This window comes from Crinia signifera, chromosome 2, assembly GCF_055691185.1.
Source record: "Crinia signifera chromosome 2, ASM5569118v1, whole genome shotgun sequence".
NCBI lineage: Eukaryota > Metazoa > Chordata > Amphibia > Anura > Myobatrachidae > Crinia > Crinia signifera.
The window spans coordinates 171669756-171689467 of NC_139218.1; the positions used below are offsets into that span (position 1 = coordinate 171669756).

A 19712-nucleotide genomic window follows, 5' to 3' on the forward strand; every position below is an offset into this window, starting at 1 on the left:
TAAAAGTAGGTATGGGGTATACATACCATAAAAGGTTTTTTTATAATCTTGACAATATTGATGTAAAGAAAGTGTCTTCACACTGTATAAAATCTATCTATAAAAGAATATAATAACAATATTTGGGATCAGAGGGTGAGCAAGCGAAAGAAAAGGACGATGGAGAATATACACTAATGTGTATGGTGGAGCTTTTTATTGGGTGTCTTACCACAGGTATTCAATTCCTGGATAGACGGTTAACCCTTCAGGAAAATTCTTTAGTACAGGCAGATCTAATTTAGATTTAAATGGTAGCCTAAGGAGAAGTAGGGTTATTCAATTAATGGCTAAGGTTCTGAATTTATTTTAGGTGGGTAGGTGATAATAATTAATTTACCTACCATGACATTAGAGGTCTATGTATAAACTCCACCCTCTTTGGGGCAAAACAGATACACCAATCCAATCCACCTCAGACTTCGCCTCAATTTATGGCGACCCTAAAGGGGTGTAGTGATCTTTAAGTCATATACAAGTCAATTTCAATTACTTCCTACTGCATATACAGGAGTAACCATTCTATTCAGTTCACCAGGTTATTTACCCAGTAGACTGGGCTTAACATAAAGACCCTTAATGTATTCAAATTATACACATAATTACATAAAAAAAAAAATATCATGGCCTTATAACAATTCATGGCTTTATAGAAATTACAGAAATTTATGGCCTTATAGAAATTACATAAGGAGATCAGGGGACATTTATTCAATTTAAGGTAGCTGAGTGGTATATAGCAAAAGATAGCATGATATGTCATATAACATGACTCTTTACTTCACATATAATACCTGTATTAAATAGACTGTACTTCTTATAATAAACATAGCATGATTTGTTCATGATTTTTTCAAAGTGTACAACATCAGTACTATATAGACCTCATAGGTGAACACACTCAATTAAAAAAGACTGTGATTTCTGAAATAACTGCTTAGCAGAAGATCAAATGCTGGGAAATGTATGCAAATGCATAAAATCAGTGCATACTTATAAGCAGTGGTCGAAGTGGAAATTTTGAAGTGGGGGTATGGAAATTTTGAAGTGGGGGTATGGAAAAGTAAAGAGTGAATATAGTGCGCACCTTCGGACACCCCCCTGTCCATCAACGTCCCCTGCCAGACTGCCCCGTTGTACAGGGGTATTACAAAAGCACAATATGCGCTGCTGAGTGATCAGAGAGCATCCTGAGGGGGAAAAAAAAGTTTTTTTTTTTATCTTCAGATTAAAGTGGCGGTATGGCATACCCCCGTATACCGCCCCACTTCGACCACTGCTTATAAGTGCTTGTAAGCAGGGGCTGGCTGGCAACTTTTAGCCTAGGGGGCAAGTCCAGAGCACTGGCCCATACCCCCCATCTACCCGGAAGGCTGAATGCTTGTGCGCGCGCTGAAAAATTAGGCATGTGGCCTATCATAAGGGGGCGTGGCCTGTACCTTGATTGTATTGTGTACCTGCAGATTGCACATTGTGATGCTAATTACACATTATGGCGCACACCTTGATGCCCATTGCACCCCATACTGTGATGGCAATTACCCAATGCTCCCCACACCGTAATACCCATTACACCCCATACCATGATGCCCATTACACCGCACAATGTGATGCCCACAGTGCCAGATTTGCCCCCACAGTGCCAGATATTCCGCCACAGTGCCAAATACACATATGCCCCCACAGTGCCAGATATGCCCCCACAGTGCCAGAGACACATATGCCCCCACAGTGCCAGATACACAGATGCCGCCACAGTTCCAGAGACACATATGCCCCACAGTGCCAGATATGCCCTCACAGTGACAGATACACATATGCCCCCACAGTGCCAGATATTCCCCCACAGTGCCAGATACACATATGCCCCACAGTGCCAGATATGCCCCCACAGTGCCAGAGACACATATGCCCCCACAGTGGCAGATATACATATGCCCCAACAGTGCCAGAGACACATATGCCCCACAATGACAGATACACATATGCCCCCACAGTATAGTGTCTATAGTGTCTCTTAGCGCCGTCTACTGTGTTTATAAATTGTCTTTCTTTCAAGAGGGGTTGAGTATCCCCCCTAGACGGCAGCAGAGACATTAAGTATTTCCAGCGCTCTTTTATCCCTCTTTTTTAATTTGGATAACAGTAAGGGGTACAAGATATTGAAACGCAAGTACATGTAAAATAGCACATACAAGTCAGAATCTTTTACGACAGACCCAGAGTGCACCCAAAAAGTCTCTAACCTTTCTTCTTCTTTGCAACATATACATACGAAAAGACGGCCCTGGACAGTGGCATAACTAGAAATTTTGCTCCCCCCTGCCAAAATAAATTCTGGCGCTCCCCCTTCCCATTTTTGTTAAAAGAAAAACAGGACTGTTTCTTGCCAATTAGGTCCCCAGTGCGAACAGTAAAAATATGCCCTCCCTCCCCCCAAATTAAAGAAAAACACAAAGAATTTATGAAGAACCAATGCTTATTAGACAATATGCCATACACTATATGCTTGCGAGCAGGGCTCTCCTACCTCCATATTGGTTTGTAGCTACCCAGTTTGTTTAATCACTGTTGTTTCCAATTGTGAAGCACAACGGAATATGCTGCGCTATATAAGAAACTGTAAATAAAAAAATAAATTATACCACACACCATAATGACCCTTACACATTATGCCACATACTGTAATGTCCATAACACAGTTATGCCAAATACACATTACGACACAACGTAGTACCCATTGCACATTATACCACACACCTTAATGGCAATTACACATTATGCCACACACTGTAATGCCCATTACACATTATTTATATATATATATATATATATATATATATCTGGCGTGGGGGGCGGTACTCTAAGACTTAATACAGGCGTTGGATCCAGGTGAAACTGGGTGCATTTACGGTAATAATGTTTCGGGGAGCTAGTCCTCTTCATCAGATGGCACACAATAGTGAAGACATTACAGATATAAGGATACTCACCAATCGACGCTGGGGAAGCTGTCCATCCATCCGCCTGTCCACGCTGTCCGCCTCCGTCCAGCGCCAATGACGTCATATCCCAGCAGCTGTATCGTGCAGGAGGTGGCTGCGTTGTCAGGGAGACAGAGACACTTCTCCCAGCGTCTCCTCGTCAGCATCAAACAAGAGTGCACACATAACATGTGAATTAAAAATTGCAAAAAATGTTCACCTTATTATACCCAGCGAAGTTAAGGATATATGATGGCACCTCATTTAAGGACTTCATGTCAGCAACATACTTCCTGCTTCTTGGATGAGGAAGATCCCCCACCCAAGGCACGAGATAGGATGTCTGATTGTGATTAAGAGGGTCATGTAAGCTGCCATGAGCATGTGATCTTGCAACCGTCTCTCCACATACTACTTTCTGGGACTGTTCCCTCAATGACAATCTCCCCCCAGGGACCTGAGACTGCTACAATTCCTTAACATCAACTGTGAGTCACTGGCTTAAGTTACACGTGTGACAGTCTTCTTTGAAACAAAAACTTCAGCCAGTAAGACCCCTGCACTCGGACAGCCTCAGAGACTCAGCTGAACTACCGTTTCAAAAAACTTTTGAATTTAAATGGCGGAGTTAAAAACCATGAAAGGTTAAATCCATTATTAGCGTATTTAAATGGTTAGATATAATTGCTTATATAGTGCCGGTCAGGCCTAAGGACATTCCAATGTGGTTTCCACATGAGAGGGAAGTTTTGCCCTCCCCGGAACGACACCTGGAAGTACCCCAAGAAAGGTCTATTATGGTTTAGTTTGTTATGTGTTTTGATTATATGTGTTTCCCTTGTGCAAAATTTGCATGGTTTCCCAATCCTCCCCCCCCCCTCCCTGTGGATTGCTGGCCCCCATGACCTTTGTTATAGATCCAAGACAGTTGGTCGAGGGAGCACCAATCTTATCCTATGTCATTGCATACCTAGATAGAGATACATGATGGCACTTCACTGTTATGGTGTGTACACATGGTACTTTTTGCCTTCCGATGTTGACGATATAGTCAACATAGAATCGGATGCAGATCACAAGGGTTTTAACCCTTGCAATCCCGATCCGATTCTGATGCGCGTTCACGTATCGCAAGGCAGAAAGTCTCGTCTGCCTTGACTATATAGTGCAGATCTGCACTATATAGTCAGACTTGTATGCCTATCGGATGTGCCTTAAGATACTATCCACGATCTGATCTGATCAGATCGTGGATAGTATCTTAAGGCACATCTGACCGTGTGTACACACCATTAGCTTCTGCGTCATTCATTTCCAAGGCAAGGGGAGTACTGGTTCTAGCTAAAAAAACACATGGACATTGTGGTGGTCAAAGCTATACCCGATCCAAATGGTAGATATGTTTTGTGTCATTTACAATATGAGCAACGAGAGGTTATTTGTCTAAATGTATATGCGCCAAATCAATACTCTGAATCATTTATGAGAAAATTAGTATCGCTATTAACCCCTTATAACCATTTACCTGTCATTATATGTGGTGATTTAAATTTGATTTCCTCAGTTCAATTGGATAGACAGTTTCCCCCTGCACACCCTAAACGCCTCCCGAAATTTGGTATTCAGTCGCTATGCAACCACCTAAATTTGATAGACGCCTGGCGAGCCCTTCACCCAACTGAACGGGACTTCACATGTTTATCAGCCTCCACAGGACAAATGTCACGTATAGATTATATATTGACCTCACACTTCTTACTACCCAAAATAGAATATATTGATATTGCACCAATGGTCCTGTCAGACCATGGGATAGTCCATGCCAAACTAAATTTAGCCATCACCCAACCCACCTCTTCAATTTGGAGATGCCCGTCCACCATTTCCTTCTCCGCATATATTAGAAACATAGTATTAAAAGCGTGGGATAACTACGCCCTTGACAATGCAAATACACTAATATATGACCCGTTACTTTTTTGGCAAGCCTCCAAGGCAACTATCAGGGGAGAAATAATCTCCCACATGTCCTCCTATAGAAAGAAAATAAAAAATGACTATTTAGCAACCCAATCCAAACTCACTGAAGGGTTCCAAAACTATAAAGCCATGCCCTCATCAGAAAATAAGCAAACATACTTAGAGTCCAAAACGCTATATGAAAACCTAATAGAAAATCAGTATCCCTATACTCATTTACAAAATCTGCCCGCTTCCACCAGTTTGGCAACAAATAAAGCAAGTTGCTCTCTTCCCTACTACAAGGCCAAAGACTCCCAGCAACAATACACCCTTTACGTACCGCCCAAGGCTCCCTTACAAAATCTAATTCACAAATAGCACAAGTACTCTGCCACTTTTACACCTCACTTTATTTAAAAACCTCTCCTGATACTGAATCATCAGCAAGGTTCTGGGAAAACCTTTCCACCCCGAAATTGTCCCCAAAAGACTCAGACCAACTGTCCAGAGACATAACACAGGAGGAAGTTTCTAGAGCCATTTCAGGCCTAAAGACTGGTAAAGCACCGGGCCCAGATGGGTTCACACAACGTCTTTAACGAGATACTTAACAAAAATAAGTTACCCTCCTATTTTAATTCGGCCAACATACGTGTTATTCCCAAACCTGGCAGAGATCTCATGGCCCCAAGTTCCTACAGACCCATTTCATTGCTCAACATTGATTATAAATTACTAACTAAAATCATAGCAGAACGACTGAAAGAAATTCTTCCAAAGGTGATTCACATTGACCAGACGTGATTCGTTAAGTGACGAAACTCATCCATTAACATTAGGAGAGTTCTGTCTACAGTGTATGTGGCCCAGTGCGCCATGTCGGAGGACCCGAAAGCCATACTTTCTTTAGACACAGAAAAGGCATTCGACATGGTGCACTGGGACCATCTGTATGACACACTAAGACGCTTTGCCTTCCCAGATAAATTTATTACCCTATTATCCACTTTATATGATAATTCCACCTCTTCCATTATCAGTAATGGTGCACTTTCCAAACCTTTGCCTATCCTTAGAGGCACAAGACAGGGCTGCCCCTGTCGCCTATGCTCTTTGTCCTGGCCCTGGACATCACTCTACCAACCTCTGACATCACTCTAAGGGAATCCCCCAAATACCAAGGTATACAGGTCAGACAAATTGATTTACGTGTCTCCCTTTTTGCGGACGACATGTTGCTGTTTTTGTCACATCCGCATTACGCCATCCCAACGGTGTTCCAAATTCTTCAAGAGTTTGTCAATTTTTCGGGCTATAAGGTAAACGTTGACAAATCGGAATTACTGACCATTCAGGGATCCCCACCTAAATTTCCTGCGGGAGACTCACTTAATTCAATTAAAATGAACTCGAGGGTTTGGTGCTAGGAGTGCTAAGTTTAATAAAGGGGGGTATGTGATATGACTGGTCCGGGCGGGAGAGGATGGTAAAAATAAATATAAAATAAATAGAAATAAAAATAAAATAAAAATAGAAATAAAAAATAAGTATAAAAATAAAATAAATATAAATAAATATAAAATAAATAAGTGAATAAAGATGGAATAAAATAAACCAAAAATATACCGTGCCAATTGCGGGTATACTATGCAAATTTTAGTGTGACCTGTAAGAAAAAAAGGATTATTTTTAAAAATGTTTACACTCCCTTGGAGTGGTGGAGAGTCTGTGCCTATCTGACCCTACTATGAAGCTGGTGTTATCCTTTGCCGCGTTCTCCGATCCCGGAGGATGGCGGCGGTTGTGATCTGCTGCCGCGGCTCCTATTCGGCGAAGGGGGAGGGTGGGCCGGCGTGCCTGTTAGGCACGAAACGCGTTGGAGCAGCTTGGAGAAGCACTGCCACCTACTTCACCCCTCAGAGCGGCACATCGGGACCACCCTCCCTCCACGCCGGCAATAGGAGCCGTAGCAGCAGATCACAGCCACAAGTACAAGCATCCCGCTCGGAAGTGCAGCAGCACCCGCCGCCAACCTCCGGGATCGGAGAACGCGGCAAAAGATAACACCAGCCGCATAGTAGGGTCAGATAGGCACAGACTCTCCACCACTCCAAGGGAGTGTAAACATTTTTTTAAATAATCCTTTTTTTCTTACAGGTCACACTAAAATTTGCATAGTATACCCGCAAATGGCACGGTATATTTTTGGTTTAATTTATTCCATCTTTATTCACTTATTTATTTTATATTTATTTATATTTATTTTATTTTTATACTTATTTTTATTTCTATTTTTATTTTATTTTTATTTATATTTATTTTATTTTTATATTTCATCATTTATTTTTACCATCCTCTCCCGCCCGGACCAGTCATATCACATACCCCCCTTTATTAAATTTAGCACCAAACCCTTGAAGTACCATTTGTATTGGAGCAGCTTACCAAAGCAGAACGTGGTCACAAAACAAAAAAAACACTAAAATGAACTCGAACCAAATTAAATATTTAGGAGCAAATCCAAAACAAACTAGCTAACCTAGACAAAATAAATCCCCCCCCCCTATCATTGATAAACTAGTAAAAACTTTAAATGACTGGAAACACCTTCCCTTATCCCTAATGGGGAGAATAGAGGTCGTGAAAACAGTTGTAATACAACTAATGCCACAACTACAAATGTTGCCCATAAAAATCAATACCAATGACAGCAAGCTGCTAACACAGGCATGTTCCAAATGTATCTGGAACCACAAAAAAACTCGAATATCTCTACCCAAACTGGAGCTCCCCAAGAAAGCAGCAGGTCTCTGCTTACCAGATATACTAAATTACTCCCACTTATTGCTGTCCTGCTTTGCGGTAGGCTGGCAAATAGGAGACAGTACATTCAATTCCAGAGTTGGATTGTGCCCTGTTTTTCCCCTACTCCCCAGGTGCTCTCCTTCATTCCAATCCCAAGGAATTAACAAAACAAATTTATGAGAACCCTCTTTTCAGGGATATATTCAATGCATGGCGGCTGGTGTGCACAAAACTAGGTTTGACACATACTCGAATAGTATGGATCCCCATCTGTGGTAACCCCATGTTCCCCCCAGCAATAAATAACCCTGTGTTCAACCGCATGAAGACCAACAGGGTAGATTAGGATTTTCTACTTGGTGCTTGAGCATATGGGCCTGGGTACAATGGGTTTTCAAAGAATCTGAGCTTTATAATATAGCCCGTCAGTTTGTGTGCGGGTTAATGGAGAGTTATCAATACCATTTCAGATTGCAAATGGCACTCGACAGGGCTGTCCTTTATTGCCACTGATAATTGTTCTCTGCATGGAGACTCTGGTGAGGGCCATTCATCAAAATGTGAATATACAGGGATTGTGCATCTACTTGCAGTGATCTCTAATCCATTGAGTTCTGTACCAAGCCTCCTAGGGAAATTTTGGCATTTTGGGACTCTCTCCAATTTTAAGGAAAACCTGGATAAGTTTATAGCTTTGAATTTGACATTGGACTGGCTAAGTTTACAGGTCCTTCAGGCAATCTCCCCCTTTAAGTGGCATCTTACTCATTTGAAATACTTGTTTCTGAATAGAGTTATTCTGAATAGAGAGCTTAGCCAAATCTACCACTTTATCCAAATTACTTGTTAAAATACACTCAGACCATCATAATTGGGGTGGGAAGATGATTTCATGGGTGGGTAGAATAGGAGTCTTTAAGATGAATATTTTACCTCCTCCAGACTCTATCGCCATCTATAAAGGTGAAACATCAAGGGGGGACTCAGCTTCCGTATTTCATATCGTACTATCAGAGTGTTTATGAGAATTGTTGACTGGAGACGTGAATTTGATAGAAAACAGTGGGTAGATTTTGAATTGGCCTCACTTCCTCTATTAAATTCAAACTCACCCTGGCTTCTTAACATCCGCTTGCAGGTCCTACCTTCGCATGTTGGCATCATCTTACTTCCCAGCCCCTTATTTCAGCCCCAATTTTCCCCCTTATGCCACTATTTGGTAATCCCTTGTTTCCACCAGGTAATACTTCACACTCCTTTAGGTTTTGGTGAGGCAAATGTATACAGGAGTCCCTAATGCGAGTCCCTTGAGGTGTGGGACAGGAGTGGGTACACTCCTGCATATCTGGTGGGATTGCCCGCGTCTCCAGCCATTTTGGCAGAAAGTGGTAGAAACCACTAGCATTATCCTAGGTGAGATTCTGCCACTAAGGCCTAGTTTCTGGCTTTTGAACTTGGTACATACACCTCACTCCAATTTTAATATGACTCTACTTCGACATATTCTTAGTGCCTCAAAGGTGGTTATTCCTGTACATTGGAAGTTGGTGGTGGTCCCCATTATGCAGGAGTGCTGTGCAGACCATTATATAACTATGGTGGATCTGACCTCTGCATTAACAATGCAAACAGAATCTTTCAGCACCAACTGATATCCCTGGCTGGCCTTCAAAGAAACAGACCATTACAATTCTCTGATTAAAAGGTGAAGGATTCCCTTCTCTTAGGGGAGACTGACTCTTTTTCACTATTTCTCCTTTGTCTCCCTTTTCTCTGGTCTTTCTTCTGTTTCTTCCCTCTTCCCTTTTCTTCTTCATATCCTTTCCTTTTAATTTTTTTAAATTAGTGTTTTCAGTTTGCGTGAGTTATTGGAATGATTTTTAATACATCCGATATATTTGACTGACGTGGGTATTTAATTTTGGCAATCATTATTTTTGTTTTATTACTGTATGACTGCTTACTTATATTGTTCTACTTAACGCTGCCACCTGTAAATGTGTTCTTTGATGGCCTTTTTTTTTTATGTATTGTAACGTCAGTAAATTCTTTAATAAAAATTATTTGCAAAAAAGAAGAGATGACACAAACTTGCAGTAACCTGACACTCTGAGAAGGGTCCCACCATAACTATCCGGTCCATGTATTTTTCATTCCGATCGTACCTGGTGAGGCAACCATATTCAGTGCACCATAGAGCATACATTGTGGGAGATAAGCCTTACAATCATTCAAAGTTTACATCGGAAAAGTGAGATGTTTGTGGTACTATAATATGCCCGGAGTGTGCTGTCAGTGGAGTGCCGTCTGCTCGACTCCACTGGGGGGGGTTGCTTGGTGATAAGTAAGTGGAAGAAGCAAATGTCTCCAACGCATATAGACCTTATAGGTCTTTTAAAATGAAAAGGATTTTAAAAAGCTGATTTGATTTTCTGCTCCTTTACACAGGGGACGAATAAAACATTTAGATGTTGTCACTCTTCTGCGAAGAATTCAGCCCCCTCTAGGTTTTGGAAAGTTTTGTCCCCACCGCGTGGCATGTAAGGTAGGGGAAATATCTTGATTGGGAAAGAATGTGGACTTTGACTCAATATTATTGACATGATTAGTAAATTAGAAAATGCACTTGACCACATGCATCTACCTTGTTTAGAACGTAATTCTTCTGCTCATGTAAATCATAAAAGCACAGGGCATTAACATCTAGTATATGTATATTTCCTGCTCAGATTCCTTTACCAGTTCTGTCTTGCACAAAATATAAAATAATTGTCAGAACTGCATTCCATTATAATGCTATACAATATCTTCCTTATTTCCTTGCACTATAACCCAAGCATGTTAATTTTGAACCCAATTAATGTATAAATAAGGTGCATTTCCAGAAGCAATATCCTTAGGTAAATTATATTGATATGTTGTACATGTATTATATCTACCATATGTCTTATGCTTATTTTTTGTTTTTTAGCGGTTGGTCAGTATGAATATGCCACTGAACAGTGATGGTACGGTAACATTTAATGCTACTTTATTTTCACTTGTAAGGACAGCTTTGAAGATAAAAACTGAAGGTGAGTGTAAACCTTTCTAATTTCAGTACAAAACTCTTTATTTATATTATTTATATATACTTTAGTTATTATTATACTGTATGATTGCCTACTATTCTAATTATTTCGCTTACTGAAACAGTTACATTATTCCTGCAAATCATCAAAGCTTGAACCTTTCAAAGGAGACAAAGTTGTGGGAGTGTATTGGGTATGCGGTCAATAGGTTGAGAGTGTCTAGGTCGACATCCAATGTCTACTCAAGGAAAACATTAACATTGCAATGGTCGACACATGAAAAGGTCAACATGAGGGTTTTTCCCCCTCTTTTTTGGTCTGGGAACGATAAAGTGTGTTGAGCGCATTGGAACAAGGCACCTGGTGCAAAGCTGTACACTAATCTGGGGTCCACATTATAACATTTACAAACTGACACCAACAAAAATTCTAAAAAATGTATGTTGATATTTTCATATGTTTAGCCTTTGTCTATGTCTACCTTGTGCATGTCGGCCATTTGATGTCTACCTATGGACTGTCTTTCTTAACTGTGGATTATAAATTGAGGGAAGCAATGAAACTAGGGCAAGTGACTGAGCAGCCAATAGCTTTCTATCGGTATGCGCAGTAACTCTCACCCAGGCTGTGTATACAGCACTAGCATTTGCTGAATCTCTGTTTGCAAGATAGGGGGTCTTACACAGCGAAATTCACTTAGGCTGATGATCAGGGCTGCAAGAACAACATGAATGGGTCAAGACACATCAACAACTGGACTTATATTTCCTATTAAGCTTAGAGTTTTGCAAACAAAGACACATGGACACAACTAAAGATCAAAAACTTGGATTTGGTAAGAAATCTCCAGTTTTTTAAAGCTGCAATCGTTGACACTGCAAAACCAGTTTGATTTTGAAGTGTAAATGATTGCTACTTCAAGAAAACTGGAGACTTCTGACCAATTCTCTCACTTTCTGAATCTCTCATCCTATTAAATTTCACTCTATGTATCATTTGGTCTGCAAGTAAGATCATACAGTCTACAAATAGTAATTTAGCATTCTGATTTGAACAATTAATAAATTAAAGGTACTGTATTTGTGGGGAGGAATATCACTTTATGAATAAAGACAGTCAAAAGAGTCATGCTAATTCATGCAAATTCATAAGTATATCCTGTCAAGGGTATATATCACTCCCCCAATCTCTCAAGGAGAGAATGCTTTAATAGTGATAAATGATACATAGTTGAGTGTCAACTGTATTTACCTTCCCTTTGGACTGGTGGTCAAAGAGATAATACAGGATTATTATTCAGTAATAATAATAGAGTAAATTTGCGCCTCAATAATTGCCCATGGCCCAAGAGAGATCACACAGTGAGATACAGATGCACACCATAAATTATTCAATTAGATAATTACTCAATTGAAGGTGTGTGTCATTATGAACCTACTAAGTATATGCAACTTCACAGATTATACAGAAATAAGGAAGTATTAATGTCAACAGAGATGATGTCATTGAATATGAACAGTGTGTTTGCAGTACATCACCTTCAGGCAGGTGGCCAAAAACAGTACTGGAGACACTTCAACAGCAGTAATGGTCTCAGTGAGTGCCTAATGGTCACCTTCAGCCCTAGAGTAGTTAAAGGGGACTGTGCTGGAGGCAGAACTAGTTCCATCTACCAATACAAATGATGGAGCAAAAGTCCATCCAGTTTCACCCACATTAACTACTGGGTTTAGAGCACTTTTAATATTTCATGTGCTGTGAAGTAATTTCTTTCGGTACTTGTGTAATAGAGTGGCGCCCATTACGTAGTTAGCGTAGTGTCCCTGTCAGAATCAGCGTAGGGTGTTCCTGCGGCCAGCGTAGTCAGCGTCCCTGTCAGAATCAGCGTAGTGTTTCCGCGGCCAGCGTATAGTCAGCGTCCCTGTCAGATTCAGTGTAGTGTTCTCGTGGCCAGTGTAGTCAGTCAGCGTTACGCAGTTACCGTAGCCAGTCAGAGGTGAAGATGAAGTGACTGCGGCTGTATTATTTCCGAAGCTCGGATAAGCTCCTTGTTTATTTGGAATGGCTGCTGAACCACTGAAGATGTTTAACCTGCCACAGACAGAGGAAGAGTCGGTGGCATTTTTCAACAGCACCATTTGCTACCACTGACACAAACCTGTCTTATTGGCCACCCAATGCGCTTGAGAATAAAGGAGTGCATGTGGCGCTGCCACATTAAAACATGCTGAAAGAAAGTCAGTCTCCGTGCGGCACATTGGTTTCCGGGCTGTCGTATGCAATTTCTTACCCTACTTCGTTTTATATTTTAATGGACAGAGAAGCTTACAAGCATATATTTTTGTGAGCGACAACTAAAGTTGTCGAACAAAACCACTGTGTTGTATAATAACCTTATGCGGGAGGCCTGCTCCCGGGATTTAATGTCACAGCCCCAATGCCTGATTGGCGGTCCGGCAATATAGTGGAGGTGGACGAAAGTCTCTTTGTCCAGAGAAAAAGTCATGTCGGGCGCGTCTTACCTCAAAAGTGGTTGTTTGGAGGCATATCCCGAGACACCGGTGAGTGTTTTGTAATGCCTGTGGCCAGACGTGACGCCAGTACCCTGATGTCCACCATCAACAAGTATATAGAACCGGGTCCGACTATATATATTCTGATTGCTGGCGTGCATACAACACTGAACAGCTTCAGCAGGCAGGGTACCAGTATGCACGGGTAAACCACCGGTATAATTTTGTGGATGCCAGAGACTGGGGTTCATACCCAAAACATCGAACGCCTGTGGAGATCTTGCAAGTGGCAGAACAAAAGGCAAAGGGGCACTGCGCGCCAAAATCTGGACTCATATCTTCAGGAATTTATTTGGTGCAAAACTCTCAGCACAGAAAACGCTTTCCAGCAGATTCTATATTCCCTAACTCAAAGGCCGACAAACCACTCGCCACGCTTTGGGCTGGTGTGGATAGTAGGGGTTTGAAAAGGAGGCATTTGCCAGTATGTAACATGGAGCACTGGCAAATGCCTCCTTTATTGTGCATGAGATGCACTTGCGCCCGCACCCCCACGTTTGTCCGCGAGACGCACGTGCTACCGAACCCCCTAACCCCATCTCCCTGGAGCGGACACGGGCAGGGTTGCCGTATCCTCCCGCAATAATTACTGAGACGCAGGAGCGTCTGAGACGCTCCTGCGACTCAGACAGATGGAGCGCCTCTCTGCCGCCGCCCGCATGATCCCCTCTCCACCGGTGTCCACCAGCGCAGGGGATCTGGCGGTTACCAGCACTTTGTGAAAGGTGCTCAATAGGCTTGCCAGGGATGCCGGGGACAGAGCTGCAGCACCCAGGGAAAGTACGTGACTAGCTGCCTGATTGGGACATTATGCTGACTACGCAGGGCTGCCACGGAGTCACTACGCTAAATACGCTAGGCAGCCATTGGGCTTCCGCGGAGTCACTATGCTAATTATGCTAGGCAGGCGTTGGGCTACGCTGACAACGTAGCTTAGCCTACGCTGAAAACGTAGCGTAGCTGTGCGCCACATCTATTAGACAAGGGCCTCTCTTTCTTTTTAACACTGCATATACATCACTGTTTATTGACACTATGTACTTCTAGGTAATTTTGAACAGAGCAATGAAGAGCTGCGAATGATTATAAAGAAAATATGGAAAAGGACGAGTATGAAACTCCTGGATCAGGTGATCCCACCAATTGGAGGTAAGTATGCTTGTGAGCTCAATGCTTACATATTTATAATAAATGTAACTGCTTACTGTGTCATAATATATTATGTTTTATCTTACATTTACAGTATGCTATCAGTCATTTCAGTTTTATTCTTTTGTTACCACAGATGATGAGGTTACCGTTGGTAAGTTTTATGCCATCTTCCTGATACAAGAACATTTCCGAAAGTTCAAGAAACGTCAAGAAGAGTATTACGGCTATAGGCCTAAGAGAACTAATAATGTGGAGATCCAGGTAAACCATAAAATTTGCTGTAATGCTTTGCATAATTCACGGTATAAAATTTTGGTCATCATCATCAATGCAGAGAAATCAGAAGCCAAGTAACATATTTATAATAAAAAGCCTTACTTTTGACCCACCTTTACTTTACTGTGTATTGTATTATACCCCCCTCCCATTTAAAAAAAAAAAGGTTTAAAATAAGAATTTTTTTTCTGAATAAATCAGCCTTTACCCCCTATTGTTTTATGAGGTATTGGCTTTTATAATCTGCTACAGGCTGGTTTGCGCACTGTGGAAGAAGAGGAAGGGGAAGGTGAACTGCATCGAGCCATCTCCAGTGACCTTACCCCAGAGGAGGAATTGGAGAGAGCAATGGTGGAAGCAGCCATTGAGGATGGAATTTATCGGGTGAGAAATAGTAGAAGCAGTATAGAAATTAACTGTACAGTTGGAGAGGTAGCTCATCATGAAAAGCCCACAGCATTTGGCTCAAAATGCTTACACAAGAAGCAGTGATGAACATAAAGATTTCAGCACACCGGTGCAATAAGATATTTTTGGAGTGTATTCCATAAATCCAAGGGGGTGGGGCTGTAGCTGAAACCAGAGATAAAGTATTTGCTGCAGTCCAGTTTTCTTGCAAAAGAAAACCACAGAAGTTTCTATGGCGGCTGTTTTACAAGGCTTCTGTAGCTAACACCGTCTCGAGATGATGGTAGCCCCTGTAGCCTATAGGCTACAAGATCACAATAGTTACTGGTGGAGGGATCAGTAGAATCCATTTATTAGAAGATCATGCATAAGGAAATGATAGGAAATAATGATTACAGGGTATAGGACCCAATATTTAATAAATATATAATATGCCTGTAAACAGAAAAAAATATGATGAAGTTCATCTTTAATTTTGTAGTATAACTTAAATATACAGTGAACATGTATGGTTATGAGCAAATTAATTGTGTAAGGCATAGGTGAACATAGGTGAACTGAGAGCTTGAAGATATAAAGTAAGGCTCTGAGAGCCAGATTACATACATCAACCCCAAAGAGTGAGGTACTAGTAAAACCCCCTGGGCAGACTGACACTCCTTATCCATATTCACCAGTCATTCCTGATGTCTCCTCACACAACACCCTGGCACAGTATATTCTGGCTCCAATGGACACTGTCCACAATGAGTCCACACATCCTCCTCATGGGCAAATGCAGGTTTTTTAGAGGGGGGTTTCCAAATGTAATCCAAAATATCCCTCTCTGCAGCACATTGGGAAAGTATGGGAGTCTGGGGTAGTGGTAACAGCCCTGAAAATTGGTCTTTTTTATACATTGGATACTATATATAACAGTACAGATGGTCTATAGCAGGGCTGGGCAACAAGTGGCCATCAGGCTGTTTTAATAATCCTTGACAAAGAATAAATCTTGAAATGCGTTGGATGACTTAAGCCGGGAGCGTCGATACTCCAACCACAAAGACGCTTCCCAAACTTCTGGTCTAAGCCGGATGGAGCACAGAGTGGCTGAGAGATGAAAATGCCAAACAACTGACGGCGACTCACGGACCTACACGCAAGAAGAGAGGTATTGTAGGAAAAGTGTAGGTTGTTGCCCAGCGTGGTCCTTAGCATCGCCACCAGAACACCGCTCCCCCACCAAAAAAAATTACTTTCTAAGCTCACAATCTTCCACTTCATGGTAAGGCTCCTGTCTCTTCCTCCTGGCAGCTGCTCTCTGGTCCATTGCGATGTTTGAGGGTTCAGATCCACACATACTGGTCTGCAGAGTATTCCACCTCTTATGTTGCGAGCCTCAGTGCCTCCACTCATTTCAGAGTAGGGTACCCATGGACAAACCAAAAATAAAGTATGATAAAAAATTCTTAAATGCTAGTAAAACAAATATTAAAATCAGTAGACTGGTGAAATGTTCATTGAAATTTTGGCTCAAATGCAATAGGATGTAAGAATCAGAAAGTGATATATTTTGGGAGAGTTTTCCTATTTTTTTTAAGATGCAATCATTTACACTGCAATATCAGGTTGATTTTGCCATGCAATTGATTGCCGCTTTAAACAAATTGCAAAACTCTCCAAAATCTCTCACTTTCTGATTCTCACACCCTATTACATTTAGCCCTATATGTCTAAACCGGACATGGCTATTTATTGTAAAACATTTACATTTTAAAAACTTCATTCATCCATTACAGAGAACAGGTGGGCTCTTTGGGCAAGAAGACAGCTTTCACACAGAGCCAGTCAGCCCTATGCACACAACGATCACCAGCCAGCGACCCTTGCGCTTTTCTGAGGCTGGCAGTGAAGACCTAGATTCTCCTGTTTTCCTACCAGACCCTGTATTCTTCCCTCCACCAAGAAGGAATCGCAACACAAACAATAGTACATTTTCAAGGTAATATATGTATTAGTTGTTAGTGTGTAAGTACAGAAATATGTAACCATCTATATACCTGTATACTGTATAAAAGGCTAAATACTGAACTCTGAGGTGAAGTACCGCCAGTGACCACTAGAGGCCACTTGATGTACAAAATTACACCTTAACAGAAATTGAAAGCAAAATGATTTGTTTTAAACTTGCTGGATATGGATAGAGGGAGCCGTGAAGACAAAGGGCTGTATTCAATGCGGTCGGTGAGGGGGTTAAACGGCGGGGATCACCGAAAACAAGCAACCCTCTCTGTTTAACCCCGGTCACCCTATTCTACGTTCCGGAGGATTCCCCCAAACGGCGAGGTTCACGGCACATGCAGGGAGCCCGCTGCATTTAGCTGTGAGTCTTGCTGTTTTAGCGGCCACACATGCTGTTTCCCCTTCACTGCAAAAACCTAGTGACGTGGAAACAGCATGTGCAGGAGGTCAGTTGAATACTGACTGTGTGGGCTGTGACAACGAGCTGTCAGCACTGCTCGCTGTCACAGCTCGCAAAAAAACATTAAATTTCAAAGATTGGCGGCTGTAGCTTTAAACTAGTATTTGAATATTTAATGACAGAGTTTTAAGGAGAATCTATTTCATCTGATGCATGTGTTTACATCTTTTACTATTGACTTTCATTTCAAAGGGTTTTAGGACAGAGACTCACTACTCCAGACTCACACATACCGCAGCAAACAGAAGTGCATTGGGATGCTAATAGTGTCACCAGCCAGGAATCCAGGTCTTGGAAGTTATGAGAAGAAGCAAATGTAAGATCATACAAAAACAACAATTACTGGTACTTAATTGTACATTAAACACACTAACTCATTGAATTACCTGATATCTGATATGGGAGTTCTATTTCAGATGGGATGTTGCTCAGGGCCACCAACCAGATACTATCTATTATCTTCTAGATAGTGCTAAATAAATAAGGAGATTGTGATTGGTTGCCCATAGCAACATTACATTACATGTGAAATAGAACTCCCATCTTAGTATATTTTCTTATACATAAGGAAAGAATGTGGAACAGGAAAATACCACCTAAAGACCTGCTTCAATAAGTTACTACAGATGGAGCGCCTCTTATTCTTGCCGCCAGCATGCCATTACCATTTTGGGGATACTCTTTTCTTCTTGCGCTCCCATCCGCCAAGGGGCGTGGATGCTCACCATGCAATACAAATCACCAAAGCTGGGGGGCTAATGCTCCACCAATCTAGTGGCGGATTGATATACTGTACCAATATACTGTACCAATGGAACCCAGTCAATAGCCGAGTGGAGCGAGCTTACACAGTATACTACAGTATGAGACGCTCGAGCATCTCATCCCTGTGAACATTGCTGTGGCTCAAACTGTACTGTACAACCGTTCTTCTGCTGTGTGCTAGTATACTTGTTGTGTGTATACTGTGATATTTAATCTTAAGACTAATTACTTTTTAGACTTCAGCAAAATATATTAAAATTAGAGATTGGTGCATGGATACAAAGTGTAAATTAAAATAAGGCTGTGTGCTGTTGTCTCGATGTGTGTGTTGTTTCTCTGGCATGTCATACTATCAATTGGTTAGATTATTCTTTAGTCAGACAACTAGGTGTCTCATTGGCACATCTGGACCGATGTTATCCATTGGATTACTGCTGATTTATCAAGAATGAATTCTAAATGTATATGCTATCGTTTAAATTAGTATAGTACAGTACTGTAGGATCAGTTTTCTCTATATAGTTCAGGTTAACTAACATACAGTATGTTCACTGTATCACTTTCATTGGTAAAGTGATACAATGTATTTATATAGTTAATTTGTACACATATGCTGGTTGAATTCCCAGGATTAATTCACTGTAGGTATTTTTGTTGATATTCAGCAACTTGAAGTGACTACTGTTTCAGTGACCTAACATCAATAAAGTTTAGGTTAGATGTTATCCCGAACACAGTTTTGATGCTGATTTTAATATATAGTGTAGATTCCCACTATATTTACAGCCTATACTCCTGAGTGGCCGATACTATTCTATATATAGTTGGATGCAGGGCCGGACTGGCCATCTGGCACTTCTGGCAAATGCCAGAAGGGCCGATGGACTTGTGGGCTGATATTGTGCTGCAGTTATCATCCTTGTTCTGAGCCCGCCCCGCTGCCGCCTTCCCTGTCCATCATAGTGGCCGCAGCGGCGATGCGTCATTTGCATACTGACCATAATGTGTAATGGGCATTACGATGTGTTCCATAATGTGTAATGGGCATAACGGTGTGTTCCATAATGTGTAATGCCTCCTTTTTGTAATGCCACGCCTCCTTTCCATGATATCACCCCTCCTTTTTTGCTGCGCGGCCTGTGTGCTTAAAATGCCTGGTTGGATGTTTCTCTTTGGATTTGAATTCAATCCCTTATGTTAATTTTTTTATACA

The 19712-nt window shown here is 41.5% G+C and overlaps 1 protein-coding gene across 1 annotated transcript in view; it reads left to right on the forward strand.

Annotated features, from left to right (window-relative positions):
• CACNA1S (calcium voltage-gated channel subunit alpha1 S) overlaps nucleotides 1–19712 on the forward strand; it is a 761524-nt gene that overhangs the window by 732699 nt on the left and 9113 nt on the right. Inside the window, exons 35-41 of the mRNA XM_083173194.1 lie at nucleotides 10239–10335; nucleotides 10762–10864; nucleotides 14482–14583; nucleotides 14720–14847; nucleotides 15115–15246; nucleotides 17052–17254; nucleotides 17927–18050. Coding sequence (XP_083029320.1) covers nucleotides 10239–10335; nucleotides 10762–10864; nucleotides 14482–14583; nucleotides 14720–14847; nucleotides 15115–15246; nucleotides 17052–17254; nucleotides 17927–18038 — 877 coding nt within the window. The 3' untranslated portion in view covers nucleotides 18039–18050. The remainder of the gene's footprint in view (nucleotides 1–10238; nucleotides 10336–10761; nucleotides 10865–14481; nucleotides 14584–14719; nucleotides 14848–15114; nucleotides 15247–17051; nucleotides 17255–17926; nucleotides 18051–19712) is intronic.